The sequence below is a fragment of the Streptopelia decaocto genome, assembly GCF_964273445.1.
Source record: "Streptopelia decaocto genome assembly, chromosome: 2".
Taxonomy (NCBI): domain Eukaryota; kingdom Metazoa; phylum Chordata; class Aves; order Columbiformes; family Columbidae; genus Streptopelia; species Streptopelia decaocto.
Genome location: NC_138655.1, coordinates 40002556 through 40029011, shown reverse-complemented (window position 1 = coordinate 40029011; position 26456 = coordinate 40002556). Strand labels below are relative to the sequence as shown.

The following is a 26456-nucleotide window of genomic DNA, read 5'->3' as shown; positions in this document are numbered from 1 at the left end:
GAAGAGCACAACGATAACAGAAATAGGATATTAAAAAGGACAGCATAGATTAATGGGGCAGTAATAAAACAAATTGGACCCATTAGCTAAATCAGTGCTTGAAAAGTAGATTCTGTGATAAGTGCCCTTCAGTTCCATGTGTGGGAAAAATTGTTACAGCACTTGTAACATCATCCATGGTGTTGGATTTTAGCCTGTTGTGGCAATCTGAATCAATAGGATCTTAAAATAATTTACATGAAGGTAAACTTCATCTGCACTTAGTGCTTGGTAGAAAACTTGCATTATTGTATCCAAATGTGAAGACAAGTTATTTTCTTTCAAACCCAGTCGGAATGTTCTTGTGTGCTCCCAAAATCTTTCGTCAAAATACAGAGCCTTTTTTTGTTGTTCTGTTAAGCCGGTAAGGTTATCACGAGACCATGGAAATCCTTATTTTAATGCTGGAGCACCTGTGCTTTGGGGACTAGTGTTCAAACAGGCTTTAAACTGGAATCAGTGGCTTTTGCAAGATCCCCTAATTTTTAATTGTTGATTTTGTATTAGATTAATGATGAAATATGTACATTGCACTTAAAACACTACATGTCTCTGTTTGTTCTCTTCTTTTTAGACCAGAGAGTTTTCTGGAGCATTTAAGAATAAAGGAAAATACACTTAATTTCTTAGATTTACAGAGTGTGTTGCCTATAAAGAGAAAAAGATTTGGGGTTTAGAGATAAAATATGTACGCAAATCAACTAATTAAAGCCAAAGATATTAGCTTGAAAGTGCTCTTTCATTGATCTTCAGGAGATGGATAGATCTAATCCTATGAATTGACACATTTTGTTCCGTTTTGCTCCCTTTTCTTCCTCCGGCTGTATCATGGTGGGGTTTGATATTTTTTTTTTTCTCCTTTCCAGTGTAATTATGTTAAATGCAAACTTAGACTGTAAGCAACAAGCAACACGTTTCTCGTAAGATGCCCAGATGTGCAGAGCAAAACAGGGGGGACACAGGTGCCCCAAGTGCCACCTCCCCCGCACCGGCAGCTCTGGCGGCTGCGTCCCTGGGCCCGGTGGTGGGAGAGGAGGGCCGGGAGGCGGCTGTTGCTATCGCTCTGATGTCAGGAGCTCTCGCTAACGTGTGGTTGGTTATTCTCTGCGTTTCAGATCGCTGCCGGTAGCGGAGCACAAAGGGAACGGCGAGACTCCCGCATCTCTCAGCGAGAAGAAAGGAGTCGGCGGAGCAGACTAATCCGGACTTGTGTCGGGTGGCCTTGCCCTACAAAGGCTGCCTTTGAAAGAGAAACGCGGCGTTATTTAATGAGCTGTGAGATGAGGCGCTGCTGCTAACGCTCAGATCCCAGGATTCATCGGCTATTCATTGTGCTTAATGTACATGTTTCTGCACCGTGCATTTAGGAGATCCCAGAGAAGAATCCAAAACGGCTGCGGGGGAAAGACCACCAAACATGCCTACAGAAACACTACCGACAGGTAGCATGGTGAAGCCTGTCAGCCCTGCCGTCACTTTCACGTCCGCTGTCCCTCTCCGCATCCTGAACAAAGGACCCGACTATTTTCGCAGGCAGGCGGAGCCGAATCCCAAAAGACTGAGCGCGGTGGAGAGGCTGGAAGCCGACAAGGCGAAATATGTCAAAAGCCAGGAGGTCATCAATGCCAAGCAGGAGCCTGTGAAGCCGGCAGTGCTGGCAAAGCCACCGGTCTGTCCTGCGGCCAAACGAGCGCTGGGGAGCCCCACCTTGAAGGTCTTCAGCAACAACGCCAAGACCGAGAGCGGTGTCCAGAGAGAAAACCTGAAACTCGAGATTTTGAAGAACATCATCAACAGCTCTGAAGGCTCCAGCTCGGGTTCAGGGCATAAGCACGGTCCCCGAAACTGGCCGCCCCACAGAGCTGATTCGACAGAGCTGAACCGACACTCGTTTGCCGAATCTTTGAAGGTTTACCCCACGCAGGGCCGTAGCAGCCCACAGGAGAGCAGCTCCAACGTCAGCAGAAGGCTCTTGGATCAGTCAGCAGAGACTTTCTTGCACGTCTCTCACAGCTCCTCAGACATTAGGAAAGTAACTAGTGCAAAGCCCTTAAAAGCAATACCCTGCAGTAGTTCAGCCCCACCTCTGCCTCCAAAGCCCAAAATTGCTGCCATCGCCACCCTGAAATCCCCAGAGATTGAGGCAGTCGAGTCTGGATGTGGAGTTAGTAGAAGACCCTCCCTCCAGCGATCAAAATCAGACTTAAGCGACAGATACTTTCGTGTCGACGCAGATGTTGAACGATTCTTTAACTACTGCGGACTTGATCCTGAAGAGCTTGAAAACCTTGGCATGGAAAACTTTGCAAGGGCTAACTCTGATATTATATCCCTCAACTTTCGCAGTGCAAGCATGATTAGCTCAGACTGTGAACAGTCTCAGGACAGCAACAGTGACCTTAGAAATGATGACAGTGCCAATGACCGCGTGCCATACGGCATTTCTGCCATTGAAAGGAATGCCAGAATCATCAAGTGGTTATATAGCATCAAGCAAGCTAGAGAGTCACAGAAAGTGTCCCATGTGTGAGAGAAAAATCCACCGCAGAAAAAGCAAGGACTGTATCTTTGTCTGTGAATATTCAGTTGTGAAGGGTTGTGAAGTCTACTTGAAGTCTTGTACACTTCTCAAATCTCTTTGTGTTGCTTGTTGTGCAATGTTTCCAAGTTGCATGCCTGTCAACATGTGAGCTGACCTGGCTTCCACTTGAACAATAACCAACTACAGAGCCTGGCTGAGCATACACATTATCTGCCAAAAGTTTAAGACAAGAATCTAATTAGGGCTTCAGTATAATCAAAGTGTTTACATGGAAAGGTTTTATGACTTCTTTGGTATTTATGTGGTTCCTTGTGGATTTTATATGTCACTTTTTGTCTTAATATAGATGTTGTCAACTGACATTGCTAGCTGAAACAGAATCCTTTAGGGGGGGAAGAAAAGCAAACTTGGCCAAAATAAGAGGTTTAGGCATGTGATGATAGGCAAATCAGCCTTATATCTTGTAGAAAGTGCATTATTGGCACATGTAAAATTGTTTCCAAAAGGCAAAGAATGCTACGTTCTTAAATTATATATTGTTGTTAAACTATATATCCTTACTTGCAGTAAGGGACTGTTCAGTAAAGGTTTCTTTTTTCTAGGTAAGCTCCCTCAGTTTTACAGCAGAAGTAGTCTAGTGAATCTGCTTGACCTCTTATAAACTGAGTCTTGCATTTGGGTTTGTGTAGGCGTTTTAATGATTTTTGTATTATCCCTGTTGAAAAAGTTTGAAGAAGGTTGGAGTCAACAGATGAAAGTGGCGTAGGTGCGGGATTTTGTGGGGTTTGTTTTTATTCAAAGGTTCCTGGTCTTAAACTTTTGACAGGAATGATTAGATCCTATAGCTGATATTGAATGCCTTTATTAGTCAAACATGTCATGACTACAAACTCCATGCTGTCTTTTAAGTTTTTTGCAGACCTATTTGAACATTTAATGAACAAAAATGGAAACACACAGCCATATCAATATAATGCCTCCTATTCAGAAGTAAATACACTCAGTAGCTGAACTATATCTGAAAAATTGTGATTATGTTGTCTTGCATATGTTATATCTAAGGCTGTGAAAGTTTGTTACATACAGCTCTAGGAAACTGTATAAACGTGACAGTATGTAGCTTTTCTTTTTCTTTTAGTTTCCCCCCACCCCTCCTTATGATGGTTAGTGCTGCAGGTCAACCTGTTACAAATCTTTTGACAATCTGTGTCTTCCCAGTGATTTAATTAATTGTCATTTCAACTGACAGCAGTGGCGTGATAACAGAAAAGTTGAAAGTACAGTGGTCTGCTTCATGATTTTGTATACATGCTTTGAAGTAAATTGCAGCACTACCTTATACTTCATCAGCTAATAGGAAACTTTTTTATTGTGTAAATGCTGTAAGACTTTGTATATACTTCAGTTGTTATGAAATCTTTAAAAGGAAGAGTGTTATGCTAATAAATAGCTCCTGGTGCAGGTATGGTAGGTTTTTTGTTCTTTTTTTTAATTATTATTATTTTTTTAACTCCTCCCATTCTAAAAACTATATTGGGAACTCAATTGCAGTGTGTTTTAGTGCTGTAGAAGGTCTTGGTTAAATAATAGTTCCAGTAAAAAGGTTTCTTTTACTAAAGTGCTTTTCAGAATATAATTTTTTATAAAGTAACTATAGCAGCATGATCTGTCTGAAGAACTAGAAGAGATTTTCAAGACTCCTAAAATAGCTTGCTTCTTCCTTACCTAGCAATGTTACTGTCCCCATTTATAGCATCTGTTCATAATGAATCACTGCAGTCTTCTGAATTATTCTTCAGTAGTGCTTATTTATATATTTGAATATTAAAGATTTTTTACAGAGTCGGGTTCTATCTTTTCTCTAAGAAGCTTGTAGCCCAACTTCTTACCGGTAGCCAGATTTAATGCAGACGAGACTAGAAGCGAAGCCATGCAGTCGTTTGTTGCCTATGGATTTATCCTACATCAAGTTTTATACAATTGTTTTCCAAATTATTGTTCATGGGGGGAAAGAAAAGGCACACATTCAGTTTCAGGAAATCTACTCTTTGGTTTTTACAGTTGGCTTCACAACCTAAGACTACAGCATTCCTAGTTCGGTCAAAAAAATGAGGAGCTATGTATTTCAGCTACAGGCACATTTGTGACATTTTAAGCTCCATGGGTTTCAGTTGGCATTGACATCATGCTGGTTTTTCAAGCATATTTTTCCAATAGTAAGTTCTACTCAGTTCAGTGACTATTTTGCCAAGGAAAATAATGCTTAAGGGATTAAAGCCAAGTGTAATGCAGCTGTACAGCAATGAAATAAAGAAGTTAAAACCGAAATAAAAATGCACTCACATTGTTCTCTCTCAAATGTTTTAAAAATGGTGATAAACATGCTATCTCAACTGTTGTCAGCCAAAAACAGTAATAAAGAAGCCTTTATGACTAGAAAATGGATTAGAGCATATGCTAGTATTCTGAATTTGTTTCCCAAGGTTTGTTAGGAAGCCAGAGGCTCTTGAGAAATCAAATTCATTTCCTTTCAGTGCCACAAGGGGTTTAGGCTGGCGAGCTATCTGTGAGAGAGCATTTCCTCACCGAGGTCTTAGGCAGCACCTTTGACACGGCACAAGCTCTGACTCCGCTGTCCCTGCTGCTCACAATGTGCATGAGAATATGATTTTGCAGGACCCGGACCTTCACAATCAACTGAACTTGCAGCTCTGGTGAGGTTGCAGTAATAGAAATCACAATATGTCCACAAGGCTTTGAACAAGCAGATAACAATTGCCTTCATTTGTCACTTTATTACGGTTTATGCAGATATGATTCGTTTAGTTATTTATAGTCTTGCTATAGTCTGTATGTTTGCATAAAAGCCACATTGTCACTGTCAGATTTGTTTTCAAATGGGAATGACCATTTTGCCTTTGCAGACCCGTTGAGAGGGTCCATCGTTCATCTCTGCTGTAAGAGATTCCTGAGTGCCGAACGCTGAATTTGCAGAGAGTTGTAACCAACTCAGACCAGTCCCCCATCAGGGACCTGTTCTGGTCTTGTTCCTGCTGCCTCCCACAGCCATTTTCTCAGGGGCAAAGCACGCAGCAAGCGTCCATGGTGAAACAACAGCTCTGGAGGGAGATGTAAGTCTGTGGCACCCTGTGAAAGCCAGTACGGAGCCCAGCGCTGCCGGTCCTGGCCCCAGAAGTGAAGGAAAACACAGTAGTCAGTGTGAACTCACACAAAACGAACCGTCACAGAAGTTTACAGTGGTTCTGTTATTCTGATTTGCCAGGGAGGGGAAGGAAGATGAAAATTATGTGACAAGGTACACATTGAAATGTATGTACAGCTTTACACAGGGATAAACCATTTCTCTGAGCAAAAGAGCTGGGCAGCAAAGTAAAACTAGTGTTTTAATCACTTCATATTATATAGTAACAATGTCGTGGAAGAGGAAAGCTACAGGATCTGTGCCACAAATTTACATTGAACAATTCCAAGTACTGAAATGTTCTTTTTTAGAAGTTCTCTTTCTGCAGGGAGAGCGCTGCACTGTGAGCATCTGCAGCGAGTGACCAAGGGCTTTTGAAGGGTAAACACAGAATTATGATGCTTTTGGCAGAAATTCAAAAATCAAAAGACGTGCTCAGACAACAGAGCCAATCGGTATTGCTGACTTATCTCTTTTTACAGCAGTTTATCCATCCACGGAGGCCATACACATATGATTCCAGTCATTCAGTGAAAAACAAAGTGCTTAATGGAGCTCTGCAGTACAGAGCTGAATCATTTCAGTCTGTGGGGAAACAGGAAAGGAGCTAAACCTTTAAAACAGTCTTCTTGATACCTATTGATTACGGGATGGTAATGTTTAGTACATTATATTCAGAGCTCACTTGTTCATTAAAAACTTTATTCAGCAGATTAGTCAAACCAATAAATCTGGGAAGTGCCAGTTTTCCATGGCTATAAAACTCAGGTTTTGTCTGATTAATGGTGCTACACTAGTAGCTGAGCACGTTAGGCTTAGAATGTAAGAGCATCTGGAGCTTTGTTCCCATGAACAGTAAGGGTCCATTGCATATTTTGGCAATGAATATAAATGCGGATATAGTGTAAGGTCCCATTGTGCTGTACAAGAGAATAAATTGGTCAAGGTGTTTTGTCCTGAATTCTAACTTAACCCTATATTAAAATCTTTGTTACCAAGGCTTAGATGTTCACTGATACTTTGAATTCATCTGACATTCCTTGCTGTCAGCAGAAAGGTTCCAATAATCTGCCCTTGGAAATGTATCACCCTAGCTTAATAGGAAAGGCCATTAAAATTGTCTGTTCAGTGTAAAGACTTTTATCTCCTGATGATGGCATCTGTTAGGTGAACCTCTAAATAAGCAAGTTTTGGTCAGAAGTATTAACCCATAAACAACTTTTATTTTTCTCCCTGGAAGCCCAAGTGATGATCAAGAGCTTTGTCCTGGCACTTGTTACAGTTAGTACATTGCTGTTAAAATACTCAGGATGTCGTCCATTTGGGGTGTGGTGCAATCTGAAGTGGAGACACCTACACCACGCCATCTGTCTTGCCCTGGTAGGTATGAGCAGCCTTCAAGCACAGTTTGTATTTGATCACTTAAGAATTTGCCCATCAAAATTCAGTAATAATAAGTGGTGGCTTTTTTTAAAAAAAAGTTTTCATGAAAAACAATCATTTATGTAACAAAAACTGTAGTCTCTTAAATGTCATTCTTCTAAATTTGAAGTAATCTTCGTGATGGTCTTATGACAAGAGTAAGAGAGTGCTAGTATCTGTGCTATTATTGTTTCCTGCTTTTGGCACTGCAAGTCTTCTCCACTTTCTTGGTGTCTTGCCTTTTCTGAGTTTTACCAGCTTCCATTCCTCCTTTCTGTGCATTCCTTGTCTTGTCTGGCTTTTTCATTTTCTCTGAAATGTATGACCAAGACTGTCAAATTCTCCTCAGCCTCCTTTCTTAAGCAGCTTCATCCCTTATTTATGTTAACCCCCCTGAATCCCAAAGTATCCACAGATTGTCCCATCTTTTACGACCCCTGTATTCACGGCAGCCCGTTTCCAAGAGAGTAAGTCCCTGGCTGCAGATGAGCCTGTTTCATGGATTATTTTTTAATTTTCCAGTGTGCCATGCTATTAGCAGGTAAGACAAAACAGCAAGAGGTGGTTCTTCAGGAAGAAGTAGTGCATACCATTGCTACTTCTGTAGCTCTATACAAAATGCTGGCTTGAGGACCGTGGTGTGCGAAGGTGGTACAATTTGCAGTGAAAAAGAGTGATACAGACCTGCTATCCAAGCAATAGTTACCATTTTGTCTTCTGCCATTTGGTATCATGGTACCTGTGTGTCCTACACCTGTGGCACCCGGACCACTTGCACTGCCTGCAACTGCAGGCCGAAGAGTGCTGCCTAAAAACACTACCGTAAAACAAGAGGAAGATCCAGGAGAGACAACATCTGTCCTCACCTGGCCGTTGCGGGAGACTTCCAGCTGTGGTTAAAAGAAGAGCGGGTTTGGAAGCTACAATCCCCAGGCTGCCATCCTGGGCTGAGAGTCTTGACACCCCAGTTCTGCATGTGGGAAAAGAGTATCCATGTGTTCATATGGGAGCAGAAGGCGCTTGGTGAAGCATGCCACCGTTTCAGTGAATACCTGCTATTCATATCCTAAAAAATCAGGAAGGGCGGAATAAATAACAGGGTTGTAATGTGTAGAACAGCTGTGTATGCAAATACTTTCAGACAAGATGAGGAGGTGGGTCAATGTTTTTTGCTTTTTAAGAACAGGAGCTTTTAAAAGATCTTTTAATAAATGACCTGTTTTTTCGAATATATTAATCTTTTATGAAGTCAGTCTTGCACTTCTGAACTGTGAAAGCTTTGCTACTCTCAGCACAGAGGATTTAGAAATATACTGACTGATCTGGAGTGGCTTAAGGAATAAGATAAAAGGCCACTTAGCTGAATGTAAACTTTATTTTACTAATTTTTCGAGGGATGGTCATTTTGTTCTTTATTTTAAATGGAAGGCAGCGGAAAATTAACTTGGTCTGTCTTATTAATGTTGGCCTGTAAGTAAGGCTGCAAAGCACATGTTCAGTTAGTGTGTCTGACTGCATGAAAATTATAGTATTTGATTTTGGCAAAGGCTCGATTTTCTTTATCTGTGTTTTGCATATCTTGGAGCATATCGACTTACACGTATCTGGCACAAAACTGACTCATCCCATCTGAAAACGCTTTCTGCGAACTTACAGGTTTGAGTCCATCTGCTGAATTTTCTTTTGTGTTGAAGGATGCTGAACAAATAGCTGTCTCAATGCTTGCAGTTTCTCGTGATTTTGTTTCCAGCATATTCGACAAACAAGGCCTTTCAAACCCTCTCCTACAGGCCAAGTGAAAATAGTATCTTTATATCAGAATACTCTCCCATATTGAATTCAGGAAATCATATTGCAAAATGTTTTGTTTTGTTTTTTGCTCTTGTTTCCTAATGAAATTGCAGCATTGAGGCTTTTTTCCCCAAAAATGCCATACAGTGAAACAGAGCCAAAGAACCTGATAAAACCTTGCAGTGGCATGAGGAAAGTTCAAAACATGGCTGTGTGCTTCATCTGGGAAGGCTGTAAAAATCTGATACCCGAATTTTGGCCCCATTGAAGTCAGTGGTCATTTTACCACTGTTTTTAAGTGAGGTGAGCAGGATTTGACCCACTGTTAGGCTTAGTATTTTGCCTTATTTGCGGGTAGGTTTCTTCTCCCTATTCTAAAACTTGTGCATCAGTTTTCTGCTGTTTCCTCTCCTATTCTTCTGTCTCCCCAAGCAGCACAAGTTGGAAATTCCTCCAGGTGCTGCAGGTAGGAGCCCTGGGAGCAATGAAACCTCCCACAGGTGTCCAGAGACCCCTCCTTGCTTTCATTCAGACCCACAGCAGCATGGCTGGAGTACCTGCAGCAGTATTGGCCTGGGCCATCAGCCTGGCTTGCTTCAGAGGGTAAAAAGCCAACGTGTTCTCTGATCTTATTTGTCTTCCTGGCTTGCAGATATGTCCCACGGTAGCCTGACATTTTGAGATGTGTGTGGATCTTATCAAAATGGTGTGTGGTAAACTTAGTCACCCAAAGAAGCTGTTTTAGACCCTATACCAAGGGACCCTATACCTACCTGATATGGGTGCCAGAGGACACAGCCCTGATCTAAACAGAAGGATGCAACTGCAAGATCACCATCTCATCCTGTGGCATGGAAGGAGAAACCACCCTGGGTCTAGCTAGGTGTGTTGAAATTCCCCATCAACAGTTCCTTCTGTTCACTGCGCCAAGAAACTTGTCTCTGTGCTGTATTCCTCTGCAGAGGCACCATTCAGGCCCCTGATGAGGACCGTCTGGGCCTCCAGACAAGTCTCCTGGAAGATACTGCCCACACATGCAACTGCATCTCTTGCACCTAGGCCATCACTAATTTTTCAATTACTTCTGCTGTGTTTAATCCCAGATGATCCATATAATGTTCTGCACTGATGTATCTTAATGAAAAATACTTTTTCTACAGGATGCAGGTCTGCCAGATGAGGCAAAGACGACATTTGGTGAAGCACAAAATACTTGTACTAGTATCAGGAGGTCAGGACCTACCTGCCTGGCATGGGGTGTTTAGACATAGGTAACACATGTTACAATAAGTTCTCTGAATTTGTACTGGACTGCTAAGGACCAGTTTATGGAAAAACTGGGAATTAAGGAGCCATCATGAGAATTTGTATCAAGCCTCATGGGTGCCCCTTTTGCTCATCTCTACACACCAATGGGGTGTTTCAGAAGCAATGAACAACTGGCACTACTTTAAAACAAACTTTCCCTACCACAAACCTCATATAAGTAATAAACTGCAAAGTAGTCAAGTGTGATATCGAAAATCTTTACAGGAGGTTATTTATTCAAGGCATGAGCTCTGAAATGTTCAGGGCAGACCCTGCTCCTTGGAGGTCATCATTGCAAGGCATACGCTTCTCCTGTGGTTGCCCTGCTCCCAGCTCTGCTACGGAAGAGGGAGCCAAGGGACAACTTCAGGGCCCTGTCCTAACAAATCCGCCACCATGGGCAGGGCAGTCCTGCACTGTTGGAACCTGGGGATGTGTGGGATTTAATACACAATTGCAGTTGTGGTGTGGAATTAGATTTTTCTAGTGGGCTTATTCCCATGCAAGTGCCCCACAGACCTGGTGCTCAGGGAACCACTGGGTTTTCAGGGAGCTGCTGAGTGAACAGATGTGTAATGTCATGAAATTGCAGAATGTGTTGAAAGTGTATGGAAGGGGATTTCCTGACCATGTGTTTTGCTGAATAAAAAAAAAGAAATTACATTTCACGTAGTTGAAATCACAGCACAGAGCACTCAGCATAAATACTGGGCAAAAGTCAGCAGCCGGCTGGCTGACTGAAGCAGAGAGTCTGTGTGACTTAAAAGCACTGAAGTCCTGCAGCTGCATCAGCCTCTGTTGGGATACAGCCTGACATGCCAGGCGTGGGGCTGTGCCCTGGAAGGAGGGACTAACTCTATAAAGCTATGTCACCAGCCAGGCCTAGGCAATTAATTTATAGCCTCATATTTATACACAGGAAAGCCTGTCTTAATGTCTCTGTGAGTAGTGGTGGTTTGTTTTAATTTTTTAATATTGATTTAAGTTACAGAAATAGTTCAATATTGACTCCTGACAGCTATTGACACCCTTCACTGTTTTCTCTGTGCCAGATGATAGCAGGTCACGTAGATAATAACGTGTGATTGTTAGCTGGGTTACAAAGAAGCAGCAGCTCTTCAGAAAAAGAAATTATTAAAAACAAAGCATACAGAAGCTTTTCTGATGCTATTTCATGTGTTTTTCCCAACACCTATTATACAAGTAAGTTGTTAGGATCCAAGAATAAGTGATAGACAGGTTGTCTATAAAACCATGAAACAAGGAAGCAGGAGAGAGAACGTAATTTTTTACGGTGGCCTTCATGTTATCGTGTCCTACTCCTGTCCTGTCTGGAGCAGGGGGACAGCAAGGGGAGCAATTGCTGCTTTAGCACATGGTCTGCAGGAGAACAGGAGAGGGAGCAGAAATGTGATCTGAAAATAACATTATCTGTGGCAGTTTGACAGTGAGTTCTTCCTGAAGAACGGTCTGCAGGAGCAGAGCTAGTCGCCGTATTTAAGTGAACGAGCTTTTCAGAACAGCGATGTGGAACAGTTTCACTGCTCAGTGCTCCCTGAAGATCTTCGTGGCTGTGTCCCCCAGTGTCGGCTTTTTATTGCCTCTCTCACAATGCAGCCCTACAGCCTAATTTGTAATGTTTCTCTCATTTCCCTAAGTGGGGAATGCCAAGATACAAATACTGGAGGTCTTTGTACTCTCAGCAGAGAAACACAGCAGAGATGAGAGCGATATGAAAGGTCCAGAAGTCAAGGAAATTACCCTCAGTTGGTTCCCTTCAGAAACCACCCCCTTTGGGGGGGACGGCACTGATGTGCAATAGTGGAGGCGGGAGTTGCCTCCTTTAAATGTTTTGGAAAGGAATTACTGGCCTCTTTGAACAAAATGCTAATCCCAGGCTCCCTCTGAGCTTCTGCTGAAAACAAATTGCCGCCTTTTCCAGTTCTGCCCTGCATGGCACCTCAAACATTTTTGCAGCTGCAAATAGGCAGCGTTTCTACAGTGATTCATTAATAGTAGATGTGGGGGGAAATGGCACATTGAGGAGCTCCTTGGCTGGGCCATGTCCTCATGCGTCCCTTCCCACTGTGCTGTAGGACGGTACACTTCTGCAGAGCAATGTGGTTTGCCTCCATGTTTCCTCTGTGTTTCACCACTGTTATTTTTTCCCAGACCCATATTTTCATGTCAGCTACTCGGGAGCTGAAGATCCTTTCTCCTAGATGTCGTCATTCTGATACTGAGTGGTGAAACCAGAAATCAGAGCTGCAGCTGTTTGACAGTTTGGCTCATACTTTAAATTTTTCTGACAACAGCCTGGGTCTCCACTTTATAACCAACCATATGAAAGTGTTTCATGAAGCATATCACTAAAATCTGAGTTTTCTTGTTGCTTTTTTAACTGTAATCTGAGGCCATTTATCTTTCTTCCTTGACATTTTGTGTCTTTGATTTTCCTCGGGTTGAAGCATTTATTTCTTTAGGCAATGGTTTCTACACATTTTGAAAGACAGACTACGATTTATTAATACTATGGCACATGTAACTCTACTAAACTATTGATATGCATGTAGTTAGTCCATTGGATAAATATGCATTAGTGACCAGGATGAAGGAACGGTTAACGTATGGGAAATTTCAGAAACAAATTTTGGAGAAGCAGTTTGGAGCAGTTCCAGTCTATCTGAGCACTGCAGAAGCAACACGGGTTGCCTGCATTTGCAATGCACAGTAACAATTATCAGAATATTCTGATTAGTAAATGGAATGTGTAATGTGTTCCCAACAGACCATTTTCCCGTAAGAAATAACTAATTTTGAAACTTGTTTATTTTTCAGAAGTCTATGATAGAATTGACGTTGAGAAAATTTCCTGTGGAACAGGGGAAATTAAAAAAAAGCCATCTTCAAGTTAGAGGAATTCCAAATCAAATAATTCAGTTGAAACACTTGCGTGTTATTTCTAGCAAAGAATTTGATTGACAAACGACTAGTGACAAATTGCTTACATGGTCTGTAGAAACATACACTTTGCACAGCGTGAAGGTGTTTTCACGATATGATCACAGTCGGTGATGAACAGTGAAGCAGCTGCCATTCCCTCATGTACCAGTTTGCATCCGGCATGAAGAAAGTGTCCTGTGGGTGGATCTTTGGAGCCTGGAGAGTTCACAGTAATCAAAATCAACCTGTCGCATGGTCAAGTCCCCTTGGTGGGAAATGGTGTGCTCTGAAGCCCTGCTCTTCTGCGCCACAAACACCAGTGTTTTCTATTATGTGAGAGCTTTCAAAATGCTTTGGAAATCGGATTTTGAGGTCTCAGTCTTTTCTGGAGAGGACTCTTTCCTGAGATAGGGTTGCTTTTGTCAGCACAGCTGCCAGCTGTGGTTTCAGGCTAAGCTATAAACTCGAGCAGGCATTTACAGCAGTTACAATCCCTCATTTTTTTCAGTTCTTTCCAAGAAAAATCTGCGAAAGCTGGAAATGCATGGAAATGTAGGAATAGATACCCTGTAAAATAATCAAGAAAGGTAACTATTTGCGCTCTCCTTTTCTTAGACTCTGTGGGAGTGCTCACACTACAAAAATGGATCCATGCTCATACCATATATTGTTAAATATGTACATGTTTGTCACATGTAAACACCTGAAAACTCTAAATAAAGGGAGACTACTGATTTTTTTATTTTACAGGTGAGGTTTTGGATTGCAGAACAGCTCCCTGCATCTTAGCAGCCACTGAGGGATGGGATTGAACTGACCCCGCCTTCTCAAACAAAGTGCCACCTTGAAACATGAAGATGAGCATTGAAATGCTGCTTTTCAGCTTGGCAGTGAGCCCTGGCTAGGATTTGAACAGAAAACTTCTTCGGGATACTAGAATACTGAGTGAAATGTCTTTGACAATTCAATATGTGCACTGAGATATCATATTAATATCAGTGTACCAAAATGCAGCAGGGTTTGTGTTGCTGAGGTTCTGATACTTTTCTGACCACTTCTGCACAGTAAGCATGATGTAACCTTGGTATAAAGAAGATTGTTATCTCTCTTTTGATTTAGAAACTTGATCCATTGTATCTTTCACTTAATCTGTTTTATTTCATTATATTGAAAACTGATCATATTCCTTTCCAGCTGTAGCTAAATTTCTGGGCTGGTAGCAGTGATTCTTTGCATTTACTCTGCACTTTCAATTTGATTTTGAGTTCTTCTCAGTGATAGGCTATAAAAACCACCAAATCTTTATTACTGAGAATGCCACACTGATGTAACTGCAACCCTCTGTAGCTGAAAAGTATCAGTGATAATTCTCTGTTCAGCTGATTCCCGACTTTGAGATATCATCAGATCAAAGCCAAGCACTCAGCCAGTACAGACTGGGTTTTTTCCATTTGCAAAAGAAATACCACAACTTGCAGAGCAGAAAATCCCTTGTATCCTTCTGTAAAATCCTGCAGAATGAGACACACACCTGTGAAAGGAGGAAAAAGCAGATAAAGTTCTGACCCCCTGTAGAAGTGAAGTTCCTGTCATTTCTGCCACCGAGGCTCTGATTTCACCCAAGAATTACAATAAGTACTGTCTTTAAAAAGTAGTTTGCCTCCTTAAACAGTGCTTTTGAAGAATGTAGCACTATCACCCCAGGTACAAATTTACATTAGTGGAAAGTGATATGCCATTATGAAATGCAATCTCTAGAAATTAATTCCTCCTGAGTGAGTTTTCTGATGTTGTTTTTGGGTTTTGTATTTTTTTTTTCCTTTTAAATAGGCTCATCATTTTTTTAGGCCAGATGAGATCACTGTAATTGTTTTGTCTGACTTTTTCTATAACACCAATTATAACCAGGCACGAACTAATTCCTCTTTGAATTACAGACCATATTTCACTTGAGAAATCCTATTTTGATTTAACAAAGGCAGTGATGGAGAACCCAAAACAACGTTTACTAAATTATTTCAGTGGTTAATAACCCATTGCTTGGATGAATTGTAATCTCCTTTCCAGTCTGAATTTGTCCACCTTCAAACAGCAGCCCCAAGATACTGCTGTAAATTTGTTTGCTAGGCTGAAGAGCCCACTACCACAGTTTTGCTCTCTGTGTGGGTGCAAAGACCGTGATTGTGTCTGCCCTTAACTTTTTCTTGGGCAAACCGCCCCCAGATGAACAGTTTTTCATCCTACCTGCTCCAAAGAGTCCTAACAGAACTGACTCAGTCCCATTAGCCATGCATAGGCTGTTGATGTAGCAATAATGATATTTTCTTGTCTTGTGCAGCCTTTGCACACGCTGGAGCAATGGTTGAGCTTTGCAGGACATGCCTGAAATAAGTCATCCCCAGCATAGTTTTTTGCCCCTTCCTGCCATTCACGAGGCAGAGTGTCACCAGGCCTGGCGGCACACCACCACATGCCATCTCTCCATAACCGACTTCAGTCACAGTGATCCACGTTAAAATCCAACAACCCACAAAGAACAGAAAAACAGCAACACATTGCTGGGAGGGGTGAGGCCAACCTAGATCATGGTGACAGAATCAGGTTAGAGAGCAGTGATGGGAGCAGCGCCACTGGGTCACCTGCAGTCAGGACATAGTGTTCCAGATCAGCCAAAACTTCTTCTTTGTCTGAGCCTGTGCATTGAGTACATTTTTCCATTGAACTATCCTTAGCAGGAACCCCTTTTTCCTGAATTAGATACACCTGAGTTAGTACCCAACTTCATGATACCCGTGGCCTCTCTCAGATATGTGTGGTCTTGGATTAGTTGAGTGTGAACCTCACTGGACATTGTCCTGCCCACACACCTTGCTGCGTTAGAACCTGCAGCATTCATCAGACACTTTGCTTGCCTTGGAGTCATTTTTGTTCCACCTTCAGCTTTTGTTAATTCTTTTATCTGTTAAAAAAGGCAAATAGTTCTTCTAAGCTCTTAAGCAATCACCATCCTTAAACTTGACCATCTATTACTCATAACCCGTTACAAGTTTTTCTTTCAATGAGTTTTTTTATAAATTTTGCAGGGAACCCTCATGGTACATTTGTGGAAACTGTCACATCTGTAATCCTTAGCATAGTCTTCAGAGATCTCATAAAGAAAGCTACATGTTGTTGAGCCTCCATTCACCAAGTGGAATACTTTCTTCTTACAGCTCCCTTTTCTCTTCAGTTGCCTCAGAAATGGAGCCCTGATGTCATGGTGCCCAGAGCACAAGCTTTCAGGAGATGTTAGGTCTTCTCTAGTACACCAGAAAGTGTTGTAGTGGAAACGTTAACACAGTTATGTCTTCACTATCTTTTTGGCATCCCAATATCCTATTTTTAACTTCCTCCAAGGTTAATTAGGAATATGTTACGGAAAAAAATAATACATATATATATATATATATATATATTTTCAGCATAAGGTAGATGAAACATACTGATATATATTTACAAGTGTCCAGTTACCGTGGATGAGGCTCCCATCATCTCTCAGACAGGCTGACATCTGCATATTAGTTTTTTCCTGTTGAATTTTGAGTCGAAAGAGTGATATTTTTTTTTTTCCCTCTTACCTGTCTATCTTGTATATCAGTTAACAACGTTCAGCTTTGCCAAGAGAAGCTCTTGCTCTGTTAACCCACAAATGTGCTCTCCAGAGTTCTCCAACTGTGGACTCACCCACCACAACCTACCAACTTCTGGGTCAGCGCAGGATTTCTCACCCTCACACAGCACAGAAATAATGTTAACATCGGCCACTTAAATCAACAAACCAGCTTTGGGACCATGCTTGCAACAGTTAAGCCAAAACATAAACGGCTCTGGAAACCTCAAGAATGTTAGTTTAGAGTGGGAAAACACTTGAAAATTCACCTGGCACAGGTGCTACTGCAGTTTCAGTGTTGAATAAACTTAAATTAAGCTTTGTTTGAACTTAGTGGGCTTCCTAATGAAATATGCTGTGACTGCTTTTGTTGTTAAATTACTATGCTTTAATTCGGTAACTGGTTTATGACTAATTACTAGTCTTTCAGGCAACACTTATTAAAAACAAATTTAGTTGTTCCAAACTCTGGTGATTTTATGATTATATTGATCAATATAAATCACAGTTAATCAAACACTTTGTCACTTAGATTTTCCATATGCAATGTATTACAGCATTGCAATAACAGGCAATATTCCTACCTTTTCATACCAATTTAGTCATGTTAAAGCAGAATGTGGTTTATAGTAACAGAGGCTGAAAACCAGACTTTATTTAAGTTGCCTGCTGCACAGTAACAGTGATGTGATGGTGCAGGCTGATAGTGTTTATCTGCATAGCAAAAAAATCAGAAATGTGTGCAGAATCTGTAATTTTTTTTTCAAATTAAAAAAAAAGCAATATTTAAAAAAGCAAGCCAAGTTAAAACCCCGTTTAAATCTTTGTTTCCTTTCCAAATCTTATCAGAATTGTTACAGGGTATAACTCTGGCTGCATTATAATGAATCAAAAAAAACAAAGCAAAACAAAAAAAAGCAACCCTTGTCTAGTTAAGGCTGCAAGTATTCCTTAAGATGCCCAAGCCAAAATGTGCAAAAAAATATAGTCTGGACTTGCTTTCTTTCTTACAAGAACCGCTCTGTAATACATTTCGGTTTAATGGCCAGTAACAGAGGTGACCCTCTAATTCACACCCTGTTGCATTTGCTATAGGGAGCCTGCACTACAGAGCAATATCTTGCCTCTTTCTAAGTGGTAGTAAATATAATGTAATGCAGGGTCTTTCAAATACAGTTTGACCAGCCTGAGTTCAGTGAGGTGCCTTCTACTCAACCCAAGGAACGTATTGATCTTTCTGAAGTCAATGGAGTTCTGCTACTCATTTCAGTGGAGCTGGGATTTCCCTGTCAATTTTAAATTTTCAATAATCTTATAGCCAGCTCATTGCCTTTTGTTGCTAATCTTGTTGATTTTTATAGCAGGCTGTGTGAGTTATGTCCATGCCCTAGGTTGTCCGTCTCAACTGTCCTTAGACTCTGCAACATCATAACACTTATTATGTTATTTACCTTCTCTCTAGCACGTAGGTCCTAGATCAGTTGGCATGACAGGAGAAAACCTGAAAACATACTATCCCCATATGATGTCTGACAAGATGATAAAATGTTGAGGTTGATCTAATAAAAGTTACTACCAATCTCTACAAACCTGGTCTCGCCTGCCTGCCCAGACTAACATGTCTATAACTATACTGTTGTGCAAGCAGTGCCAGACACTATGTGTGAAGATGATGACCCATAGTTAGTACCTCATTCCCTGCTAATTTTTACCAGCTTCCAGATGCTTTGTTTTCACAGCTACAGAATATTGATGGAGTCTCTAAGTGGTAATGTTAAATAGAAAGGCTGTTGCTCTTCAGGGGTTTTGTCCTGAATCAGGACCCTGCAGGGATATCCTCACCAAAACCTCCAGGTCAAGATTCAAGAATCTTGTGAATTTCCATCTTCAAAAAAGTAACATTTAAAATACAGATGTTTTTTAATGGTTATAGAAAAAGACTGGTTTTGCCACCTAAACCTGTTTCTTGCACTGACCAGCTCCATTGTTACCTTCATATTCATTATGGCTGGAGAAGTGCCCTAGCTTAAAATGATCAACGTAAATTGAATGAATTTCAAAGTTATTCAGAATAGTGTTCAATTCCAAGAATGATTCTGCTTTCTTGGAAAAAGAGGAATTGGTGAGCATGCAAGGATTTAGTGAATCTTACTGATGTGGGAATTTTTTGCTCAGAGGGTCAGAGGGTCGTGTCTGTCTGGGGATGCTAGGAAGCAGTGGGAGCTGCTCCTGCCTCTCCCTGGACACATGAAGGCCATCCGAAATGAGAGGTAGGTAGTTGTGCTTTGGGGGCTCACCCATGACACCATGAAGGGGCTGGCAGGTGGGATGCTGATCGACAGCCCATCCTCTGCCCAGCACTGGCTGCCCAACCTCTTTGGGGCCCCGAATCAATGCTTAACCTCAGGCTGACCTCAGTAGCTCCACTAATCATTTATTAAACTGGGATGCTGTGGAGATGAATGTTTCTAGGCTACTGAGTTTAAGTCAAATGTACCAGCGTCACCTGATATAATCACTACATGGATCCTGCCATCAGTGCTTTATGTAAGACATCTTTGGAAACCTTGGTCTTGTTGGTTTAATTGACTTATTGGAGAAGAAACAGACAAACCTGAGATGATAACGTGTTACGTCTCACACTGGACATGGTCTATGCAGGTCAGGATTCAAGCATCTCACAAAAATAGTGCTCTTTCTTTCAAAAGGAGAAAGAATAAATATAAAGAGTAGTTTTCTTTCCCCTCACCTCCATCTCTTTATAGTCTGTGACATTTTTCAGAATACTCTGCTTTGTTTTTGCTTTTTTGGGGTTTGGATTTGGTTGTGGGTTTTTGTTTGTTTGTTTGTTTGTTTTGGGGTGTTTTTTGTTTGTTTGTTTGTTTTTGGTTGGTTGGTTGTTTTTTTGTCTTTTTGGCTGTTTACAATAGTCCCATTTCATTTCCTTAAGCTTTTTCCTTCATGTGGGACTTTGAAGACAACCGACATTTGCACATGTGCCTCATTCTGTACTTCAGATGGGATTTTAGTTAGCAGAGAGTTTGAAACACTCAGTGTATTATACCAACATGAGGAAAGCAGACTAGTGAAGATAACTTCAAAACTTCTCCATTTCTGCTCTGGCAATTTCTGCAAAAGAATTCTTACTAAACCACATTTTCATTAGTGAAAACTACCTTATGTTGTCTCCTGAAACATCTCAGCTGAATTCTGTTGTCCTGATGGGCTTGGAGAAATAAGAATAAATCTGACATTGAGAATGTTTGCTTGGGATTGTAGCTGTGGTAAAAATTCCTTGATGATAGTTCAAATTGTGAGCTCCCCTCCTCTGACACTACATTTTGTATCAGTATGTGGCAATTTGTTTATAGAGTGACTTTAGAAAATGGTAACTTCTGATGCAATCTAGGGCTGAGTTCAGGAGCAAAGCTCAATAAATTGTACTGTTTCAGGATGACTGGCTGTTTGTCTCCTTGGACAAGCTGAGATACATTATGGACTGTCATTTCTGTAGTTATAATGGATTCAGAGGGGTAAGGTTAAGATACATCGTTTTATTGGATATTATATTCTTGTTTTTCTTTTTTATTGGATATTATATTCTTGTTTTTCTTAAGTGGATCACCTGTTTCTGTACACTCTAGAAGCACAATTCTTGCTATAGTATATTGGCGATCTGAGAATACTTACAGATTAGGATCCATGCTTTCTTAACATTCATGATCTCAACCCCTCTTTTTGTTGCCTTGCAAAACAGATTAAATAAAATAACGAAGTGGATGTTGGACCCAGTTTGAAAAATACTTTGTAAAATACTTTATTTTAAATGTTATTTTACAGGTGGAAGTAGCATACTTATACTACATCAAAAAAGCTGAGAAAGATCATCGAAGAGAAAAAAAAAGGCTTTCCTTAAATGTTACCGAAATGTCACATCACATAGAAATACTTTCAAAGAGTAAGATATGTTCTGTCCTGATGCACCAGTTTCATAATATTGTGACATTTACATTCTAATGATAACTAAACTTTGATCTTTGGGAAATTATAGAGCAAAAAGCCTGATTTGCTGTGCTTTTGCCACCTCCCTGAGGGAACTAGATGCACCCTGCAAACCTCACAGGGGTTATGCAAACAGAAAAGATGACAGTAGAATATTGGGAAAGATGGCTGTTTGGATTATGTGTGCGCAGAGAAGTTATGAGGATTAACTTGGTTGAACACTGAGGTTTGCTTTAGGATTGCTACACAAAACCCCTGCAAACATTCTCCTGCACTTAGGAGGAGAGGGAACTAAAGACATAAACCTGAACTTATCTTTTACTGACGGTAGGTCTTGGTCTTGAGGAGCTGGAAAGCAATGAGCCAAAGGGATTGGTGAGCTTCAGCTTTGTTCCTGATCCATGTTGCAGAATTAGCACTAAGATAGGGTGGAAAGTGTAAAAACTCTCCTTAGGAGGGAGTAAATGACATAATTCTGGGTACAGCTTAGTAGAGTACTGCTGCTGCTGGTCTCTGAGCAAGGTGGAGGCTACGATATCTACATACATTTGCAGGGTGTGCTCTCATGTGTCCTAATACAAATATCTACTTTAACAGTCAATCTCTGGCTTGACACGAGGTGCAGAAAATATTTGCATTGCTGCTGAAAGAAATACTGGCATTTGGATGCTGCTGCAAGGCAAATCCTCATTGTACAGCGGAGCCACAGTATGTTTTCTCTCCCCTCAGAGCCTAGAAGCAAACACTTTTCCTTCACAAAACTTTCCTTTCAAAAGCCCAACAGTTACTCAGTTTTAGGGGATTATTGCAGTTGCTTTGGGGCACATAGAGATCTGCTGCCCTTAGTGTAAATGCAAGAGAAAAGAGCGGTTGTACCTGAGTTTGTACCCCTGGGTGCTGGATCCTGTCAGGCACCTCCTGTAGCTCAGTGATGTGCTGTAGTCAGCAGATTCCACACAACTAGGGTGTAGTAAAAGAGCATGCAGCCAAAAATGTTGTGTCGCCTTGGTAATTATCTGCTACCATAACTATCTGAGCCAATGCTTGCCTCTCCAAGCTGACGAAGCCTTTAGGTGCATTAAGATCTCCCAGAGACACGTGTCTTCAGCACCAAAGTACATTTCATCAACCGACCTTTAAAGTGCCATGTGGGACAGAATCAAGTAATTCTTGAGAAGTAAAATCTGAGAAACATTTAAAAAATTAATTTACTCCCTCCTGGCTGGAAATTATGCTGTAAGAAAGAATCTTCATCATGCCAGAGTGCTTGAGATAGTAGTCTCTGGTGCGGCTTTTGAGACTCAGATTATCGAGTGGTGTATATTCTGTGTATTCTGGTAATTTAATGATCCTCCTCATATGCATCTTTCTGATGGAGCTGATGTGTAGAAAAATATCTGTGATGAGAGAAATGTGTTTTTTACTGGTAGATTTGTTGCATAAGCTCTTCATGCAATAATTCTACACTTCAAATAATATAATATTACACTGCATATAGGAATGGATTCTCATATCTGAAACTGAAAAATGCCTTTTGTGATTGGCTTTGGAGTCTTTAACTAAGGGTTAGAAGACTGTTCTCATATGTATGGAAATTTCTGTAAAAGGGAATATAAAATTTACAAACTATTCGTGGTTTGCTTTGTTAATAATACTCAATTAATGTTTTATATTTAATTAAAATATATTGTATGTCGTTATTTCAAACAGGTTTAAAATCTAATAAGCATCAGACTGCAGAAAAAATACCCTTCTTTTGTGCACAAAACCGCTTCCAGCTTCTCAACCTTTTGTAATGTAAGTGCGAGAAAAAGAATTAAAATATGTACACAAAGGGAGATACACTAGAACATTTTGTCTATTCATTGGAGCTGGATAGTCAACATGACAAGAAAAATTAAACTGGGATTTAGAGACACTTCTTATACCTTGTAAAATGAAGTGCTTTCAGGATTTTACTTTAATTACCTTCTTGTTCACTTTTTCCTTTCTTGTCTGAAATCGTCAATGAGACTTTTGTCTTCTATTTTCTATTGCTATAAATCTCTTGAGCAAAATTGCTGCCTTGAAGTACGAGCAGAATAGAACTGGAGACAAAAGCACGGGAATGTTTAGGCAACAGATTCGGTTAAGAAAAGAGAGGGAGAGAAAGAGAAAGTACATCTCTCTGAAGCAAAATTTCTAAATATTTTCATTTCTTTCTCCTGCAGAAATTTTCTGACCTCCTCCAGGGAAGTTTCCCAAATCTATTGAGAAGACAGGAGGGTAGGAGATGGACTGAGACACTGTGGTGTTCTGCTCTGCTGCCCCTGCTGAGCTCTGCTCAACACAGCTCTGTCTTCTTCCAATTCTCTTACCTGCTTCTTGTTCCTAACCAGGCCCTAACTAAATTTCTACGCTCTCTTGGGAAGGACAAAAGCTAGAAGAGAAAGAAATACAGTGACAAACTCTGCCGTCTGACCCTAGGAACTAGGTACCTTCAGGTCACTGCAGCTCACACAGCACAGCTGCTGAAATACAGCAGCATCAGCACTGTGGCTCCCCTGGCATTTCCAAAGAACTTCAGAGTAGGTGGGCCATTCTTTCCCAAAAGGTTATTTGAGAGAGGCAGACACAGAAGACAGTGCCTTATTCCCAGACAAACTATACTCAAGTGGCCATGGACCCTCAACAGTGCCAGATGAAACAGTCATGGGTCACAGCTTAAACCCAAAAAGGTCAGCCTTGAGCATGAGTACCAAACCTACCAACTTGCTGTAAAACAAGGCCAGGCTATGCAGGATAAACCTCTCAAAGCAGAAGTGCCATGGCAGAGCTCTGAACCTGCTTCACACAGAACCCAGCACCCTGCTGTGAAAAGCTTCAGTTCTTAAGAAATATCGTTGCTCTGCCAGTCAAATGTGCTCACAGAAAGCCTCTGATCAGCTGGAAGAAACAGGATACTTGTTAAGAGGGAGCTTAAGTTACTCAGCAACTAATACAGATATACAAAAAAATGCAAGGTGAGGTCTTTTTAATCTCTCAATTATATTTTAAATTGTGCTTCTGCTAAGGGAGAGGAGGAGCAAGATCTGCAGTTTCTTCAGCTTGCGTAAACCCCGACAACTTAAGACTCCTTGATGATATTTAGTATGAATGTAAATGTCACTTCGCTGGTCTTTGTTGTCCTTTTTTCCAAGTTTTTAATGGGTTTGGCCTCTGGGCCCTTTACTCTTGAACAACTCCAGTGTAGCAAATAATAGGTATTACTCCAGCTGTTCTGAGCTCCAGGAGAGAATTATTTTTACTTGCTGAACCAATTCTTGCCATCCCCGTCAGGAGCCTCGGCTACTGTACTGTACTTAAAGGCACATTGCCCAGTGGCAGGTGCAGGATGCAACTCTCGGGCATTCTGTCACTCAGCCGGTGTGTTGGCCCAGGGAGATGCTTTCATCTGGGACATCATCAATTTGGGTTCAAAGTCTACATGTGTGTCAGACTTTTTTTTTTTTTTAATGTGTATAAAGCCATTTATCATCTCTGTGCTTTACATTTGAAACATGGAGAACCATGTTTCACTTGTGAGAGACTATGGTAGTGGATCAGTGCTTACAGAGTCCCATCCACATCTGTATAATTTCTTAGAGATATTCATTGGGTAGATGTTGCACTGGGGTTTTCAAAGGAGGTGGACCATGGTGTTTCTCTCTGAGATCAGAAGAAAAGGTGTCACACTGGAAGGTTGAAGTAGGACTGTCAGTCAGCTCAGGAGGAAAGCCTTCCCCTGGCTTTCTTGTTGTCTGCCTCTGGATGTCTTAAAGGCATTACAGAATACTTTTCCCCAAAAAAAGAAAAAAAGCCTCTGCAGAAGATAACATTTTAAAAGGTCAATTATTGTCATTCTTACCATTCATGATTGAATTTTGACTTGAAATTTAATAGTGGCTACCTTAAACTAATACATGGCTTGCAAAGTAAAAGGCTGCCAGACAAAGTATATGTTCCTCTATCTGTCTGTCTATCTGGTATCCTGTTTTATGGCCAAATCAAGAGAGGAAACAATAAATACACAAGTGTCTGTGAGCTGCTTTCCCAGGGAAAGCCAGTGGAAGCCAAGAGTCCCACTCCTCTCATTAAGGCTAGCAATCTTTATAATTGTCAGTCTTCCCGCTTTCTATAGATGGCTCCAAGACCCAATGCCCACAGCTCCCTGCTCTGCTGACAGCCTGGATGAGCAGGAACCTCTCTCCCCAGACTCTTCTATGTCAATAACCTACTGATATGTCCCTCAGTGTGGTGCGTGTACAGGTAAATTGTGCTGATTAGCCCTTCAAGAGGGACTAATGAAAATCACATTAACACAGTTTAACAAAAAGGTAAATAAGGAAATCTTTTGGAAATGGGCAAATATTTGGCTTCAGTCATGTGTTTCTGTGAACAAACCTTCTTAGAGTGGTTGCTGATGCCACTGTTTATTAAAAGCTGTGCATGCAAGTGAGAAGTAAAAACTGATGTTGATAAAATGGATAATGTCAATATTTTGTTTTACAACTGATGAACCTGCTTATACAGTATAGTGTACTAATTATACTTTCAGGATTATCTAGAAAGAATGAAGTCATTTTTTAGAGCAATGAATACAGACCAGACAACTTGGCAAAACCACCTAATTTCTAATCCAAAGGCTTCATCAGGTATTTCCATCATGAACATTGTAAATGTAATTGTTCCACCAGCTAAAAAGAAAAGTGATGGGGCTGAAGGGTTGAATGAACACGGTTATCTGGAATACATTTATATGGCCATTCGCCATAATAGCTTGTGCAAGATTAAGAGAGGTTTTGTAATCTGCTTGCTTTCACTAATATCATGATAAGAGATACATGACTGTTCCTTTGAAAATGTGTGCAGCTGTCTGTCTTTCTGGATAACTGCAGACTGATCCTGTAAGGATTTTTAGAGTAACTCTGGGGTGGAAGTCACTCAGGAAAGGACTCATTGTAGCCAGATATGTCTCTTATTATGCTACATCCCACAGGCAGCTTTCCAGCAAGGAATAATTCTAGTCAGAGGTGTGCAGAGGCATTGGGCGAGAATGATGGTCAAGCAACTTTGAAAAAGATCTGCATTTTGTAGCACAAGCTTCTACAAGATGTAATTTTCCAGATATTTAATTAAGCAAAATCTGGCTGATTATCAATAAGAGTACTTTTCAGTGTTTCTTGAGAGTACTATAGCCTTCCCATGCAATGTTAGCGTATTTGTTCCATAAGAAGGGATGGATTTTCAAAATTGACTACAGCATCTGTTGGCTTGCATAATGGCAATTTCATTTCTTAAGCTGTTCTTTTCCAAGGTCAGAAGAAAATTGCCTTCTCTCCACCTACAGTATTGCACTGTTGGCATGGAGCAGTGCTGTGGGTAAGTTTTGTCATTTCCCTCAGACGCGTGAATTACAGTAATTACCAAATGCAGCAGTCCTGATTGGAGGGCAGACTAATAGGATAGGAAACCTGTTTGATCCAGGATAGCAAATCCTCTGTTTAAGTTGGGAATCCTCCAAATTCCCATCATCTGTG

General features: G+C 40.9%; 1 protein-coding gene across 5 annotated transcripts in view; it reads left to right on the top strand.

Moving 5' to 3' along the window:
* FAM110B (family with sequence similarity 110 member B) overlaps positions 1-4046 on the top strand; it is a 111831-nt gene extending 107785 nt beyond the window's left edge. For all 5 annotated transcript variants that reach the window (XM_082045574.1, XM_082045570.1, XM_082045573.1 and 2 more), the window contains one exon: positions 1155-4046. In XM_082045574.1, the coding sequence (XP_081901700.1) occupies positions 1457-2569 (1113 nt within the window). In that variant the 5' untranslated portion in view covers positions 1155-1456 and the 3' untranslated portion in view covers positions 2570-4046. The remainder of the gene's footprint in view (positions 1-1154) is intronic.
* The last annotated feature ends 22410 nt before the right edge of the window (positions 4047-26456 follow it).